Raw genomic sequence first — 14,150 nt, forward strand, 5'->3', positions numbered from 1 at the left:
TCACCTGAGCCTGCAGCACTGTCTCTTGTTCCTTCAGCACTTTGGCCTGAAGTTTCCACTCTGCTGCCTGGTTCAGCAACTAGGAGAAAAAAGAATGCATGGGAAGAAAGTCTAATTGTTTCAAATTGCCATTTGTTTACCATATATGTATAAAACTTTCTTCTTACACTTTGTCCCTTAAGTATTTTTTTTTGAGGAGAGAGACTTTTGCAAATATAAGTTAACAAAGTTAAAGCTAAGAAAACAATTAGTTTAATATGTTTGATTTCCCAAGGAAACTAGTGTCTTTAACAAAAAAAAAAATTAAGGATCCAAATCAAGTATCAATCACTCAAAATGTAACCTCTCTCCAGTCTCATTGGTGAAAAGATTCCCTAGAAATTGCAGGAGCTTCCCAAGCAATCCTCTCCCACCACCACCATCAACCTTAGTTTGAGCATCTCCAAACTCTCCCACCTGGGCCTGACTGCATGCAACTGGTCCATGAAATTAGCACTTAGTTATTCTCCAACACAGCCACATCACACGCGATGTCTTAAGAAATACACATTCTTTTTTTATCCATGGCTCTTGACATAGTCCTTCAAACATGTGTCTGATTCTCCTCAGGGGATCACTAACAGGTAAACCCCTCTTAGAAAATACAATCTAGGATGTATAGGGCATGGTTGAAATCTGTGCTTTTCCATTACCCAAGACAGTTTGGCTATCAGTGACTCATGCAGCACATTTGAAAAACAGAAAAGTTGAATGGGTTATTCTGAACCTAAGAGTCCTCTAGTCCTAAGAGTCCCCATCTCTCTCCCATGAGGAAGCCTTTCATATATAGCCACTGTGGTTAGACATGGTGGAACTGGGAGCAGATGGGTAAGCATGTTGTTTTGAATTAAGGTAATGTTTGTTTATCTGTAATGTTTTGATGCACAACTTTAGTCTTTGTTTAGGTTTGGATCTTCTGGTCAGAGCTCAGAAAAGTTTTTCATTTTTTTTTTAAGTCATGTCTACAGTATGCCATGAGAATGCTAGTTGTTGATTTCCAGATAATTGTGCCATAACCTAGAGCTACTAGTCAAGGATACACTATTGATCATAGGAGAAGCCCAAGACACTGTCGGGTACAAGACCTGCAGGCCCCTCTGGCCATCTGAGGATGTGATTGAGGAGTGCTGGTGCCCACTCTTGGAGCCAACAAGTGCCAGTCTGTTGGCTATCTCTGATTATTCTGTTTGCATGGAGAAACCTCCAGTTTGGGACTGATCTCTCAGCAGAACTTCCCTGTCATCTCCATCTCTTCTTTCTAGCTGCCACCTTCCTAATCCAGGTCATCATCACACCTCAAATGGATTGTGCTGGGAACCGCTGCCTTCTTTCTTTCTAGTCCACTTTCCATTCAGGAGACACATTAACCTGTACACATGGGAGCCGATGATGTCACTTCCTTTTCTAGAACGGCTCAGTCATTTCCCATTATATTTGGAATAAGATCCAACCGCTTCCCCAAACCCTACAAAGCTACACAGTTGTACCCTGATTACCCCCACATCTTGAATATTTCTCCACTTCCTCCACCTTCTCTGGCCCTCTCCTGAGTGTGGGGGATGCCATGGTAGGTCTAACTTCAAACCTTGTTGGTGACAAGATACCACTGCTGGAGAAGACTCCCATGAGCCAGTTCCTCAGAAGACATGGCTCATACACCCTCCCTGCCTGTCCTGATCACTCAGTCTAAGGAAGGCCCCTTCAGCGCCACCTCGGGCCTTCCTTATTTGCCTAATAACTTACTATTATCTAAATACCCTTCCTGTTTTGCTTGTTACTGCTTGTCTCTTCCCACTCAGCCTCTAATCCTCCTGGTAGGAGATGGCCCTTCTCTGTCTTCTTCCCAGCTATCATCTAGCGCCTCAGATGCTCTCAGCAGATAATAGGCACTTGAAAAACACTTGTTGAGGATGCTGAATGACTGTTCTGTGTGAATAATGGGATAGGCCCAGTGTCTCCTACTGGGCTAGCCCATTGACTTCCCCACAGATGCCTGGGCTTTTAAGTGAGTGTAGCGATCTGCCATCGTCAGACAGCTTTCCTAGAGAGCCCCTGACAATGAGATGAATTGCATATGAACACCGACTAAAAGGATAAATACATATTCCTTTTCCCGTCTGTGCCGCTCCTCTGCTTCCTGCATCATTTCTTGGGCCTCTTCAAGTTTCGCATCCACCAGCTTCTGCTGCAGTTCTCTGTGTTTAAATATTTTGTCCAGATGCTAAGGGAAAAGAACGCATAAAAGCCAGGCTTATGAGCAATGCTTAGACAAGCAAAGATGGAAAATAACTCACATGAATACAAATTTCCTAGTCTTTATCATTCTAAGGAATAAACACTCTGGCCTCACTAAGGGCTTTATATTAAAGCCATAAATTGGTAAGAGCTCTCCCCTTCTTTGCATTGTTCAGAGGAAGCTTCAAAAGGTGGAGGTGACAGACGTCACAGGCATTAATGCCTAAAGGTACCACATGATTTTTCTCAGTTTGATAACCAGTTGATATGATGCTATTCATTGTGTCCCAGACAATGCTCCACTATACTCTAGCTTGGTAATATGGCCCTTTTCATGACTATACAGCTTTTTTTTTACCATAAAATGAATATAATTTATCATGGTGAGTTCTCTGTGTGTTTGTCTCAAGGGATATAAGAAAGCCTTGGAGTACCACCATGTAGTCCCTAGATGTGTGCGGCTGAGGCCCAGACACCTTAATGCTTTGCTTACTTTGTTTGAGGCTAATGTAGTTTGGGTCTGAATGTCCCTCCAAAGACCCAAAGAGTAAATGCTTGACACTTTGGGATGTGGTAAAAATTCAAGAGGAGGGGCTTGCTAGGAGATCCTCTTGTCTTAGGCAGTTAGTGCCCTCTCTTCCTAGTTGCTATGAGGTGAACAGCTTGGCTCTACCCCCATCTCTCTCACCATGGTGATGTGCTGCTTTGCCATAGGCCCCAAGGTGATGGGGCCCCTTGCTTCTGGACTGAAACCTTCCAGTCTGTGAGCCAGAACAAACTCTCTTCCAGTGAGCCGAGTGTCTCAGACATTTCTTACCATAAAGGAAAGCTGAGAAACCCAGAGAGATGACATGACCTGGGCTTATTGATTAACCAATAAGCAGTCAGTCTCTGTCCTCCGCATCTTGACCTCTAGACTGTTTGAAGGCTGTCTTGACTGTTAGGATGCCCCCGTCAGAAAGGGGACATATGAAATATTGGATTGGGCTTTACATATAGCCAGTGCTGGGGATGTACAACTAGTATTCCAGGCCATTTCTAGCTGACCTTTGTCAGGAGAATAGACATTTTGCCTTTGGTTCTTCCTTTCTCCTTTACACCTCTATCCTGGATGGAATCAAACCTTGTGACAAGAGAAGATAGCTAAACATTATGGCTTGCTGTGAGGAGTTCCCTAACTGCTGTGATCATGCGGTCCTGACTCAAATATTATTTTCTAGATAAAAATCTTAGCATATTACCAACCCAGCTGCTTGTCGTCTCAATGTAAAATACTGAAAATGAAAATCTTTGTGACCGTAAGTGATCTAGTTTCCAGGCTGCTGAATTCATACATAAAATGTGGAAATGATAGTGTGGTAGCTAATTTTGATAATTTGATGGGATCCAGACTCACTGGGGAAGAAAAGCCTCCCCCTTCGAGGGACTGTCTGTATTTACTTAACTTCTGGACATGCCTGTGAGGAACTGTCTACGTTTGGTTAACTTCTGGGTTTGCCTATGAGGGACTGTCTACGTTTGGTTAACTTCTGGGTTTGCCTATGAGGGACTGTCTACGTTTGGTTAATTTCTGGGTACACCTGTGAGGTACTATCTAGCTTGGTTAGCTTAATTGAGGCGGGAAGACCCACTTTAACTGTGGATGGTGCCATTTCATGGCCTGGAGTCCTGGGCTGATCTGAGCATGGGAAACCATTGTACTATATTTTCTATCTGTGGACCCAGTGGAACCAGCTGGCTACCTGCTCTGGTCACCATTCCTTCCCTTCCTACTCCCATGTTTTCTATGCCACAGTGGAATAATCTTCCAAAACTGTAAGCCAGGATTTACTTTGCCTTTCTTCTACTGCTTTTTGTGAGATATTTGGTCACACAAAAAAGTTATATAAAGTAACTTCTATAGATAGTGTTTTCTGTTTGATAGTAAAATTGAGACAAATCACATATTGTGTGCAAAGTATATTGCCTAATACATTGCTTAACACGAATTAAACACTAAATAAATGATATTATGATTATTACATTATTAATGCTAGTATCCGCTTGTTAATTGAGATGGCATGGTGATCCTGACGAAGACAGTAGAATTATCTTTTGTCTACATGGAAAGGATTTTTAAAGGGCCAAAGTACTGTGCAGGATAAGTGTGCCCACGGCCTACCACTTTAGGTTTACTGCTTTTATGTCGAAGTGAGTTCAGCCAGGTGTTTTGTAGGATTGCCTGCTTTTATTTTGGTTAGTAAAAGAAACCCAACCTTAACTATTAATTAATCAAGAGGGCTGACCATGAATTGTCTCTTAGCCAAGCCCCTCCCTCTCACAACCCAGACCTGGGCCTGCGCACAGTTCTGTGAGCTGTGTGATGTGATGTGGTTCTCACCTCCTCCCTGAGCTCATACTGGTCAATGATGCTTTTCAGCTTCTCTGCGAGCTCCGTGTTCTCCTGGCAGAGCTTCATATTTCGCTCACTCTGTTGCTCGATCTGAGTCTGGATATCTGTCAGGGTAGTCTGAAAATGACTCGTGATCTCCTTCCTCTTCTCTTCCTCCTCACGTGCCCGTTGGAGGGTTTCCTCCTGTGGATGAATAGGACAGTTGTGCGGGTTCAGAAACGCCCATGGTTAGAGGCCTCCGGGTAAGGTCTCAGAGAGAACCATTGAGCAGAGCAAGTGGGGTGTTTCTCTTCAGTTCTCTGCAACTAAAGTTGCCCAATCCCTAAATATATGTATGAGGGCACTCCCAGTACAGTCACAGGCAATGCTCAGTGAGGAGCAGGCTTCCATAAAGACGGCAGTCTCCTGCCGAGTGGGTGGCCAGCAGTGACTTCTGACAGACAGTCACATAGTCACAAAACTTTGATCTCTTAGTTGTGCCCTGGAAAAAAGACCACTGGGATTTGGCGAGCGATGGTCACAGATCCTGAGTTGTTTGCTGGTTGCTATGAGGTGGAAAGCGATCGATGTAAAGCCATGGAATACTGACCACATAATTGTATCACCCAGATTATATAAGAATAAGTGATCATAATATAAACTTTTTTATTTCTTTTAGGTTTTATTTTTATTTATGTGTATGACTCTGTATATGTATATGTCACATACATGTGGGTACCCAGAGAGGCCAGAAGAAGGTGTTGATTCCTGGAACTGAAGTTACAGGTGATTGTGAGTTGCCGCACATGGATGCTGGGGACTGAAGTTGGGCCCTTTGCAAGAGCACCAAGTGTTCTTAATAAGAAAAAGTATTATCAGGAAGCTTTGATACACATTAAAAAATATAAAAGGAAGTCTTCCCAAATATGATGGATGTTTTGTTTCTAGACAGAACTATCATTTTAGGTGTCATTTGGGATAACTAAAATACCTGCGATGTAAATTTTGAATTAGGAGGCAATAAGTTTGAAATCTCTTTAACTCTAAAATGGTAACAATGAAACAGTTTATCAGCTCCCCCACCACTTGTTACCATCAAGAAACTGGAAGTTTGCTTTGTGTTATTTTTGTTCTTTTTCCTTTTACATCAAAACTCCTCATTCATTGCTGACTACTAATAATGTGCCCAGATTCCTCTCTCTATACTAAGAACTATCTGCATTGTAATTAATTGTTCCTTTCATCCCTTTACAATAGGGGGTTTGCTCTTGCTATATTATCCCCAAGATAGACACGTTTTCACTGCTGACAGATGATACGTACATTTTCGGATTCCTTTCAGTCCTGGTTAATTGTTAATAGGAAAGCTTGCTTCGTTGTTGGCAAGTAAAATTACACTGCATTTAGTTGCCTACCAACTTCAAATTATGTAACAGGATTTAAAAAGAGAAAATCATTTTAGCAGGAGTAATTGCACAAGTCTTTATTGGGATAGAACAATGTGATCAAAACAGAAACTGATCTGGAAAATATATGCTCTGGAAGTATTTTCATTTAACACTCATTTCCAACTTTCCTATATAATATTAGCATATTGCTTGACTTGTTGGCTACGAGAATTGTAACTTCCTCATGCTGCAGCTTCTCAGAGATATTATAAAAGACACTTCCTGCAGCTGGGCAGTGGTGGTGCATGCCTTTAATCCCAGCACTCAGGAGGCAGAGGCAGGCAGATATCTGTGAGTTTGAGGCTAGCATGGGTCTACAAGAGCTAGTTCCAGGACAGGCTCCAAAACTTCAGAGAAACCCTGTCTCAAAAAAAACAACAAAAAAAGTAAATAAATAGAAAATAAAAGAAAAATGACACTTCTGAATCTAAAGACTGTTTGAAATACTATTTATCTTTGTATACCAATTCTTATTACATATATCACTAAAAATGATTACAACTATCAGTGAAAGAGTAAGTCAGAGTGTTTGACATTCATTGCTTCTGATATATTTAAAAGTCCCAAAATTATGAATTATTGGACTATAGACCATGTACTTAATTTCATTTTTATTTATAAAGATTCCATGTGTGAGTGGAAAAAGCTATGTCATGCTCCTGAGAACATTTGAGATTTTCCAGATGTTAGTGAGTTATTAAACATGTGTCAAGCCACTCAGTTCTGTTTTATTAAATGTCAGCTTGAATTTTGTACTGTATTGCCTCCCCTGCTTTTAATAGGAGGAGGAATACAAGGTCTTGTGAGGTAGCCCAGCCTATCTTTGAACTTATGACCCTCCTGCCTCATCCTCCCAAATAACAACATTCCTAACTATGTTGTTTTTGCAGCTAGATAAAAAAGTGTTGCTAAATGTTATTAAATTGATTTCATTGATAAATAACTTGCTGTCACTTGGACAATGTCTGAGATCATTTTTTAAATAATAAAGAGTATATGCAAAGTAGATATTACTATGACTGAGAGACAAAAGCTGAAAACGACTTTGCAGGCAACATCACATATCTTAAAACTGATGCCGTGCCTGGTGCATAATCCATAGGTATATTCAGTAAATGTTTATTTAATGATTAATACATTATTAACTTGTGTGCAGACACATGAGTAGCTTGGATGGGATGATTTCGATAGTCCTTTCCACATTAAAATACCTTGATAGTCTGTTAACAAATACTACTTATTTATTTACCAAAATCATATTCCTTAAGCCACCCACCCACAATTTACCAAAATGTTCTTTTTCAATATAGTTCCAGGCTCAAAATGTACTCCTTTAAGTACTTGTTGGAATTGCTGAAACAAGTACCTGACTAAGATCCTTCACTGGCCTTTTTCCAATTATCCCAAATTGTTAAGGTTTGTATTTGTGTTTCACTCACTGGGGGGGGGGTGGCTTTATAAGGAATGTATGGTGGTTGAAAGACCTGACTCTGCATTCTTTTTCCATGCCTTCCCAAGCTTTAGAAGCTTGGACTTTAAAGCCATGTTCTGAGACTGCCCTAATAGCATGGCCAAAGAAGGCCATGCCAAGTTCAGTTTTCTACAAAGAACAGTCTTGGACTCCGGAGGCCAATTAGCACTTGATATAATGTAAGTTTCTCACCCTTTCCCCTTTTAAACAGATTTGAGCTTGTAGGAAGACTTGGAAACAGACTGGGATATGTTCACCTTCCCTAGGACATCTACCATCTTTCAGATAGGAAGAAGAGTGCAAAATTCTGGGAAACTGGATAACCACTGAAAGATGAGAAGGAAATTCAAAGAATAGAGTCACAGAGGGAGAAAAACCTGAAATATATGGAGAAAATTCTCCAATCTATGAGCGACACTGATCTACACTTCTGCAGGACGGACTCAAAGCAATCCAGCTAAGGAAAAAAACTGAACGGACATTTGGACTGCTGTCCTGTTGGGGGCTGCAGACCCCTGGCCCCTTGACTTTCTTTGCCTGCCTCAGACCCTTTGCCTGCTGGAGTGAACTGCGCAACACAACTTGTTTTCCTGTGCCTGCAGCTGCTCTGAGCATGAGACCCTCATGAGTTCCTGGTGGTAGAGAAGTGAATTCTGGTGGGTTTTGCAGCTGAAAGATGCCCAGAGCTGGGGTGTGGTTATCAGTTAAGGATCCCTGGAGCACAATAAAGTTGGCATTCTTGTTTCAAGGATGACCTGTGTCCCTGTGTCTCTGTCTGTGTGTGTATGTTTTTAAATCTCCAGCCTAGTTCCTGGCTTGCGTACCATCCCATAGTGCAGGCACTACACTGTCCAAGAGACAAAAGTTTGTATTTGAAGCAACCATACTAACTGAATTAAAATCGTCAATATTTTCCAGAAGAGTATAGTTGGGGTTTATATATGTAGTGTATACTCCAAAACCTCATGTGTTAGAAGTCTATCCCTCAGATGGCTGGGTTTTGAGAGGTGATTCTACCATGACGATGCTAATTGCATCTACCGTGGATTAATCCACTGATGCCTTTGTAGCTGAATCATTGGTGAGAAGTGGGCCTTAGCTGGAGGAAGTAGGCTTCTGGTGCATTCTTTTGAAGGCTCTATCTTGTCTCTGGAGCCCTTTTCTGGAAGTTTCTGCCTTCTTTCCATCTTAAGGTGATCAACTTTCTCTATTGTGTGCTCCTGATGATGATGCTCTTCTTCATCTTGGCCCAGAATCAGGCAGCAAATGACCATGGACTGAAATCTCTGAAACTGTGAGCAAAAGTGAACTTGTCCTCCTTTAAGTTGATTTCTGTAAGGTGTTTTATTATAGCATCAGAAGGTGAAATAACATGATAATAAAATCTCGAGTCTTTATATTGTCATACCATCTAGGACAATGACATCTAGGACAGTTGGCAATGAGCTGACATATGAAAACCCTACCAAAAAATTGGCACATTATCAAAAGAAAGACAGCAAGCAAATAAACAACTTGTTTTACAATGGTCCAAATGTGAAAAGAACAAGAAAGAATTATAAAACTGGTGTTATAATTCTCTTCAGTGATGTTAAGGGAAATATTTTCCAATGAATTAAAAACAGGAAATCTCATAGAACAAAAGTATATGCTCAACTATGTTCATGGCAGCATTGTTTGTAATAGCCAGAACCTGGAAACAACCTAGATGCCCTTCAACGGAAGAATGGATGAAGAAAGTATGGAATATATACATATTAGAGTATTACTCAGCAGTAAAAAACAAGGACTTCTTGAATTTTGCATGCAAATGGATGGAAATAGAAAACACTATCCTGAGTGAGGTAAGCCAGACCCAAAAAGAGGAACATGGGATGTACTCACTCATATTTGGTTTCTAGCCATAAATAAAGGACATTGAGCTTATAATGCATGTTCCTAGAGAAGCTAAATAAGAAGGTGAACCCAAAGACAAACACATAGGCATCCTCATGAATATTAACTTTCATCAGGCGATGAAAGGAGACAGAGACAGAGGAGCACGGGACAGAAATCTCAAGGTCCAAATCAGGAGCAGAACGAGCAAGGAACTCAGGGGTGCACCCACACACTGAGACAATGGGGATGTTCTATGGGGAACTCACCAAGGCCAGCTGGCCTGGGTCTGAAAAAGCCTGGGATAAAACTGGACTCGCTGAACATAGCAGACAATGAGGAATATTGAGAACTCAAGAACAATCGCAGTGGGTTTTTGATCCTACTGCACGTACTGGCTTTGGGGGAGCCTAGGCAGTTTGGATGCTCACCTTAGGAGACCTGGATAGAGGTGGGCGGTCCTTGGGCTTCCCACAGGTCAGGGAACCCTTATTGCTCTTCGAGCAGATGAGGGAGGGTGACTTGATCGGGGGAGGGGGAGGGAAATGGGAGGCGGTTGCGGGGAGGAGGCAGAAATCCTTAATAAATAAATAAATTAAAAAAAAACAGGAAATCTCAGACAAGAAAAATAATCTTTAGCAAGTCAGAGTCCTGAAACTTAAAACTCTGTAGTTAGAAATTTAAAAATCATTCTATGGACTTAGAGCATAGTAGAGATAACAGAGAAAGGACAATGAAGTGACCTGATCAGAAACTTGAAGAAGGCAAGAAGGGAGCTGTGGGACACTGTCACATGGTTGATAGGCATGCAATTGGAATCTCAGGAGAGGGGAAGGAGGAGAACACGAATTAACAAATATATTTGAAGAAATAACATGAGAAAATTCCAAGTTTGGTAAAAAACACAGATACATAAAGCTCAGCAAATACCAAGTGGAATATATGTAAAGAAAACCTTTAGGTATTGGAGAGATGGCTCAGTGGTTAAGAGCACTGTCTGCTTTCGCAGAGTTTTTGGGTTTGATTCCCAGTATCCACGGGGCAGTTCAGAACCATCTAATTGCAGCTTCAGGAGATCCATCACCCTCTTCTGGCCTCCGTAGGTACCACACACATATGGTATACTTACACTCATACACGTAGCATTTTTTAATTAAAAATAAAACCATTAGTAGATATGAAGCTTCTTAAAGTAAAAAATTACTAGAAAGACTTTGAAAATAGACATAGAAAAATGACATGTCATAGGAGAAGGAGTAACAGCTCAAGTTACTGCTGCTGCCATCATCAGAATTATGGAGGCCAGAATAAAATGGAAGATCCATAGACAGATGCCATCAATGGTCAGCTTCAATGTCCAATAATTACAGTTCTCAATAGGAAGAGCAACAAATAAATAAAAGACATCTTAAAGATAAAGGACAACTAAGAGAATTGATTGCCAGCCGAGCTAGAATCCAACAAACTCTAATGGGGAGCTCTTTAGGCTGAGAGGAAATGGTGCCGCCAGACAGAGCAATGTTGTTTTAGACCAAATAAAAAAGGCATCAGGAAAGTCCAGTATCTGGGAACAGATAAAAGTCAGTTTTCTTTTTCATTTTTTAAGGAATACAGCTGATAGTAAAGACAAAAAAATGATATTGTTGTCTCATGGACTTTATAAATACATATACTTGGAAGATTCTAGCTTAAAGATGGAAATAATTGCACTTACTTAGCTTTAGTGTTTCTATGTATGTGATGTGGTTTAATATTAACTCTAGACTAGGAATTTAACTAAAAATGTTGATTGTAACCATAGATTAGCCACTGTAAATAATGAAAAGAGGTATAATTTTTAAATCCAAGAGATAAATTAAAAAAGAAAGACTCTTCAAATTGGAAGGCAGGAAATAAATAAAAGAACAGAAGAGAGAAAGGTTGAGGTTATAAATTTATGAGGTTAGAGAGAGGTTATGTATGTTGTAAAATAAACATGGTATTTACTATTTAATTCAGTCATATCAGTCATAGTAAACATAGTAAATACCATGTTTATTGTTAAGGTACTGGTACCCCAGTTAAAGGCAGATGCTGTGCATATGAAAAGAATCAGTATATAGCTTTATCCTGTCTTTGTGAGTTATGTATTTTATAGACCCAGGTAGAAAATGAGCAGATGAAAGGAGATATACTGTGCAAACAAACAAACAAAAAAAGAAAACTTAAAGGGCTGTATTAACGTCAAATAATGTAAGTATCAAAGTAAAGATTATTACGGGAATGTTCTTAATGACAAAACAATCAGTTATTTAAAAAGACAGAAGGTGACCATGATAAAACTAATGTCAGTAGAAGTAATGATATATTTGAAAGAAGTAGACTGTTGATTATACAGACAGTTCCAAAGCTAGTTGTGGCTTAAGGAATAATGCATACACTGGTTGTCCATCAAGAGAGAATATCCATGAGGGGCTGATGTGGGATTTCCCTCTGTATGCTGTGAATGTGCTTTGTTACCATTAGTTAATAAAGAATCTGCTTTGAGCCTATGCTAGCACAGAATAGAGCCAGGTATGAATTCCAAGCAGAGATATATAGAGAAAGTAGGTGGAGTCAGGGAGATGCTATGTAGCCGCTGAAGGAGACAAATACCCGGGACCTTACCGGTAAACCATAAGCCTCATGGTAAAATACAAAATAATAGGAATGAGTTAATTTAAGATGTAAGAGTTAGTTAATAAGAAGCTTAAGCTAATAGGCCAAGCAGTGTTGTAATTAATATAGTTTCTGTGTAATTATTTTGGGCCTGGGCGGCTGGGATGAACAAGCAGTCTCCACCTACAATGCACTATACAAATTAAATCTACTCCATACACGATAAACAATGCAAATTAAATATGTCCCAGCCCATGGACAAATAATCCAAGATAGATTAGTATTTTGTTTTTAAATTCTTATATTGACACTTTAAATTATTGATTAGAATCACTGCATTTCCTTGTCAGTAGAGATACAAACTCTCTGGAGGCCATTTGTGCAGACCAAGTGACATCACATGCAAAGTCCTGGAGGGTCAAAGCCACACTCTTCTTCTCCCTTGGAACCTTTCACTCACACATTCCCCACCCTATCTGATTTAATTTCCATCTCTTCACCGTATGACGTTGTGGAAAGACTGGAGTCTTTTGTAAACACAGAACACTATCCTGTGAGTTGAAGATGATGCACCTGTCTCCAGGCCTCCATCTAACCTGGATTTCTGGTGGTTCTTAACACAATCATTGAAGAAAGCCCAGATGTCCATCCTCTGGACCTTGCAATGTGAAAGTCACAGTTCATCACATTAGCTTCGCATTTCCCAAAATGACAAGATAATTCAGCAATGATGAACCACTATTTTTTTCCTACTCGTCAAAATAGTTAATGATCTTAATGTCTGTTATTTTTTTTAAGAATCTCCTTGTAAACAGATATAGTAATAATGTCCCTGCAGGAATATTGTCTGATTAATTACTGTGTGTCTGCCGCCTTGGGATCTACCACTGGAAAGAGGACTGTGGAGGCAAGTTGACTTATTCGGAAGAGCCCTACGTCTTACTTTTGAATGGAGCTGGTAATCAAATTAAATACACTTCTAGGGACCCATGCTGTAATTGATGAAACCCATGCAGACATAATGAGGTGATTAGTCTATTATTTTTAAATTGAGTCATTAAATCTTAAAGAGCCAGTCAGTGTTTGTTAAAGTAGCCTCTTTTCTCAGACAATTATTGATATTTTTGGCTCACCACCTCACTTTAGCATGTCAATTAGCTTTGTGTCTATGCCCTATTATGTAGAATTCAGTAAATAAGTATAAATGCTGAATTTTTACAATTTTTAAGAGGTAATTGAAGGATGGAGAGATGGTTTGAGGGTTGAGCATTGGCTGCTCTCCCAAAGGACCTGTGTTCAATTCCCAGCACCCGCATGGCAGAGTGCAACTATCTACGATGCTAGTTTCTATGCCTTCTTCTGATGTCCTCAGGCACCAGGAACACATGTGATGCACAGACATACATGCTGGGAAAATACCCAAACACTTAAAGTAAAAATAAAAATAATTCAATACTAAATGAAGGGCTATCTAAACAATCAGTCAATCAAAACAAACAAAAAACCTCAACCTAGCAAGAAAGAGAGGAACGGCACTTATTTTCCTCTGGGCCTGCACTGCTGTCGTGTGTTGGTCCCTTGCATGTGGAATTTCATTGAGTTTTTCCCTTCCAGCCACACAATTGGATGATGGGAGAAACCATTTACAGAGGTAAAAACCTGAAGATCACAAATGAGCAAGTGTCAGATCCAGCATTTGACTGCACTGCTCTCTGGTTGTAAGTCATCGTTTCTCCAGGTAGCCGAGGCCTGTATCTATGCAACTAGCTAAGAAACGTGTCATCCCAAGCCAGGGTACCACATACCTTCAGTGTCTTGTTGTGCCTCTGCAGCTCCCGACACAGACTCTCGAGTTTGCTCCGAGCGAGGATGGCTCTGTTGTGTTCACTCTGCAGCTGGTCCTTCTCTCTCTGGGTCTGTGCCTGCTGCTTCCGCAGGAGCTTTAGCTTTTTCTGCTCTACACGATGTTCATCCAGCTAGACATGGGGGTGCAAGCAGCAAAGTAATTGCCAGGAATGTCTTTACAGTTCACAGGGAAGAGGCAAAGCCCAAGGACTTTCTGTGTGGTTATTTG

General features: G+C 40.5%; 1 protein-coding gene across 3 annotated transcripts in view; it reads right to left on the reverse strand.

The window, feature by feature from the left end:
* The window catches only part of Txlnb (taxilin beta), a 49,118-nt gene that overhangs the window by 13,044 nt on the left and 21,924 nt on the right, over positions 1-14,150 (reverse strand). For all 3 annotated transcript variants that reach the window (XR_012907764.1, XM_075948485.1, XM_075948497.1), the window contains exons 4-7: positions 13,882-14,052; positions 4,655-4,849; positions 2,141-2,260; positions 5-79 (exon numbers count right to left, since the gene is read on the reverse strand). Coding sequence is in view for 2 of the 3 variants with exons in the window: in XM_075948485.1 (XP_075804600.1) it covers positions 5-79; positions 2,141-2,260; positions 4,655-4,849; positions 13,882-14,052 (561 nt within the window). In the remaining variant the exon portion in view is untranslated. The remainder of the gene's footprint in view (positions 1-4; positions 80-2,140; positions 2,261-4,654; positions 4,850-13,881; positions 14,053-14,150) is intronic.

Source organism: Microtus pennsylvanicus, chromosome 1, assembly GCF_037038515.1.
Source record: "Microtus pennsylvanicus isolate mMicPen1 chromosome 1, mMicPen1.hap1, whole genome shotgun sequence".
Lineage (NCBI taxonomy): Eukaryota > Metazoa > Chordata > Mammalia > Rodentia > Cricetidae > Microtus > Microtus pennsylvanicus.